The following is a 2,653-nucleotide window of genomic DNA, read 5'->3' as shown; positions in this document are numbered from 1 at the left end:
TAATAATAATAATAATAATAATAATAATAGTGGTACGGCAGGTGTATCGGTGTTGGCTTTATCGGATGCTGCGGCTCCTTTTGTGAAATCGGCCTCTACTTCAGCCGTATCTCAATATACCCGATTTGCACCCAGAGCCTCTTCAACATCTACTTATCCAACAACAACAACAACAACTACAACAACAACTACAACTACTACAATGGGATCTGCAACACCGCCTCTTCCTCCACAAGCAACATCTCCTCCACTACCAACATCTCCTCCACTACGGGCTGCCGTCTCTGCACGGTCGAGTGTATATAAACAGTATCGACTCACCAGTGATTCTCCGCAGAGTGTTGCCCATACACCACCGAGTTCGGTGGAAACAGCGCAGTACATTCCACCGAGTTGGCCAACGTTGTCATTAACTTCAACAGATCATACATCAAATAATAATAATAATAATAATAATAATAATAATAATAATAATAATAATATATTGCCTTCAATTGTACCACCACCACCACCACCACCACCGCTATCTGCAGGAGAAGGCAGTAATGATCGTATATCACCAAATTCATCAAAAGTGATGCGACCACGTCCATCGCCAAGATTGTCTTCGCGAATGTCAGACTACCGTTGTTTAATGTGGGATCAGAGTGGATTTATAAATCCAGGGAATGACTGTTATGCATGTAGTGTTTTGACGCTCTTGCTACGTAGTGCTACCTTCTGCCGTGGCTTATTTGCGGCTGTTGCTTCTTTTTCTTTAGCAGATAATAGTCGAGAAGGGAGTGGAGATGGCAATAATAGCAACAGTAATAATAATAATAATAATAATAATAATAATAATAATAATAATAATAATAATAATAATGAATCACCAAGACGAATTATTTCAAAGAGACAGTCTCGATCCAGTATGTATGGCAGTAATGGTAGTAGTAATAGTACTATAAACAGTAGTCTTCACAGCGCTCTCTGTAATTTTGCCTATTTACTGCAAAAACCAGAAAAGATTGAGTATGGACTTGATATGACACCACTGCAAAGATTTTTTCACGGTAATTTTTTCTGTGGGGATCAGGAGGACGCACATGAGTTTTTCTTAGCTCTTGTTCAAAAGCTTGAGGATGAATCTAAAGAAATGCTTAAGGTAAAAGACAGAATGAAAAATAGATCTAATTACAATAATAATAATAATAATAATAATAATAATAGTGGTTTGACTGAAGATAGTCATGCAGTTTCTGCGGCAACAGAATTGGAAGCGGAGAAATTGTTTGAAGATGGGGCTAGCAATGAGGAAAAAACAGAGAAGGATCAAACTGATATAGATTCAAAGCGTATATGGGTAAATACTCTTATGCATGGGAAATTGCTTAATATTATACGCTGTAAAAATAAAGAATGTGGACATGAAATAGCCACAGAAGATCCCTATGTGAATCTCTCTGTGAATTTGTTAAAATTGGAAACAACAGAAGAAAACTCAACTGTACCAAAAGTGTCAACTATACATGAATCTCATACTGTTGGTCCTAATACTACTAATACTACTAACAGTACTACTAGTACTACTAGTAGTGATAGTAATAGTAATAGGAATATGGAGGGGAAAGAGCAAACTACACCAAATGTAAAGAAAAATAACTCCAATCACTCCACTCCTGAGAAGAAGAGAAACACTCCCAATGACTGTTATGATGTTCAGACATTACTCGAACAAAGTCTCCGCTTTGATGCCCTTGATAACTACGTCTGTGATCTCTGTCGATCTTCCCAACACCAACACCAAGGTGGATGTTTATTAGGAGATGCACCTCCACTTCTTGTAATTCAATTAAAACGATTTGCCGCTGTGTATGATGTGCGAACGGGAATACACATGACGAAAGACTGCACGCCTGTTCGCGTGAATGAAGAGTTAACACTATACGCACTGCGAGAGGAGGGACAATATGATAGAGAAAAGAAACAGTTAACATCATCTGTTCGACAGGCGGAGTATGCGGCCCAACAGGAGGAGGAGGAGGAAGAAGAAGAAAAGACCTCTGATGAGAAGAAAAGACCCGAAAGGGTACAAATGGAGAGTTTGGCAGAGAATTCTTCACATCATACTCACGCAAATGAGGAGTATCAACAGAAAAAAGAAAAAGAAGTAAAAGAAAGAGAAGAAAAGAAAGAAGAAGTAAAAGACTCTTCATTGGTAAAAGCTGTACGTAATCGATATCGTTTACGAGGTGTCCTCCTACACATTGGATCTTCTCCCTTTGTTGGTCATTACATTACGGAATTCTTTGCCCCTTCCGAAGTACCGGAAAGAGAAAAGAACACAAACACAAATACTGTAATGAAAGTGAATAGTGATAACGCTTCAGCAGGTGTGTGGTGTATTGCGGATGATATGAACGTCGGCGTATTAAAAGATGAGGTGGTGGAATTGTGGCGTAGACACTCCTCCAATTGTTATTTATTATTATATGAGAAGATAGAGGAAGAGGAGGTGTTGTGTCCGGTCTCTCATGTACTTCCACGGGAGATGGAATGTACGGCGTAGTGTTCATTTACTTTTTTTTTTCTTTTTCTTTTTCTTTTTTTATCCAATGTACTTTCTATTGTTTTGATTATTATTATTATTATTATTATTATTATTATTATTATT

At 37.9% G+C, this 2,653-nt stretch overlaps 1 protein-coding gene across 1 annotated transcript; it reads left to right on the top strand.

Moving 5' to 3' along the window:
• Nucleotide 1: 1 nt before the first annotated feature.
• Nucleotides 2-2,548, top strand: TM35_000201510 (putative ubiquitin hydrolase; the record flags this gene model as incomplete). Its single annotated transcript, XM_029026836.1, has 1 exon — nucleotides 2-2,548. A coding segment is annotated over one exon (2,547 nt), but the record flags the coding sequence as incomplete, so codon positions are not given.
• Nucleotides 2,549-2,653: the final 105 nt, after the last annotated feature.

Source organism: Trypanosoma theileri, assembly GCF_002087225.1.
Source record: "Trypanosoma theileri isolate Edinburgh chromosome Unknown TM35_Tth_20_V1, whole genome shotgun sequence".
Classification (NCBI taxonomy): domain Eukaryota; phylum Euglenozoa; class Kinetoplastea; order Trypanosomatida; family Trypanosomatidae; genus Trypanosoma; species Trypanosoma theileri.
The sequence above is the reverse complement of the archived record's forward strand: the minus strand, read 5'-3'. Positions and strand labels throughout refer to the sequence as shown.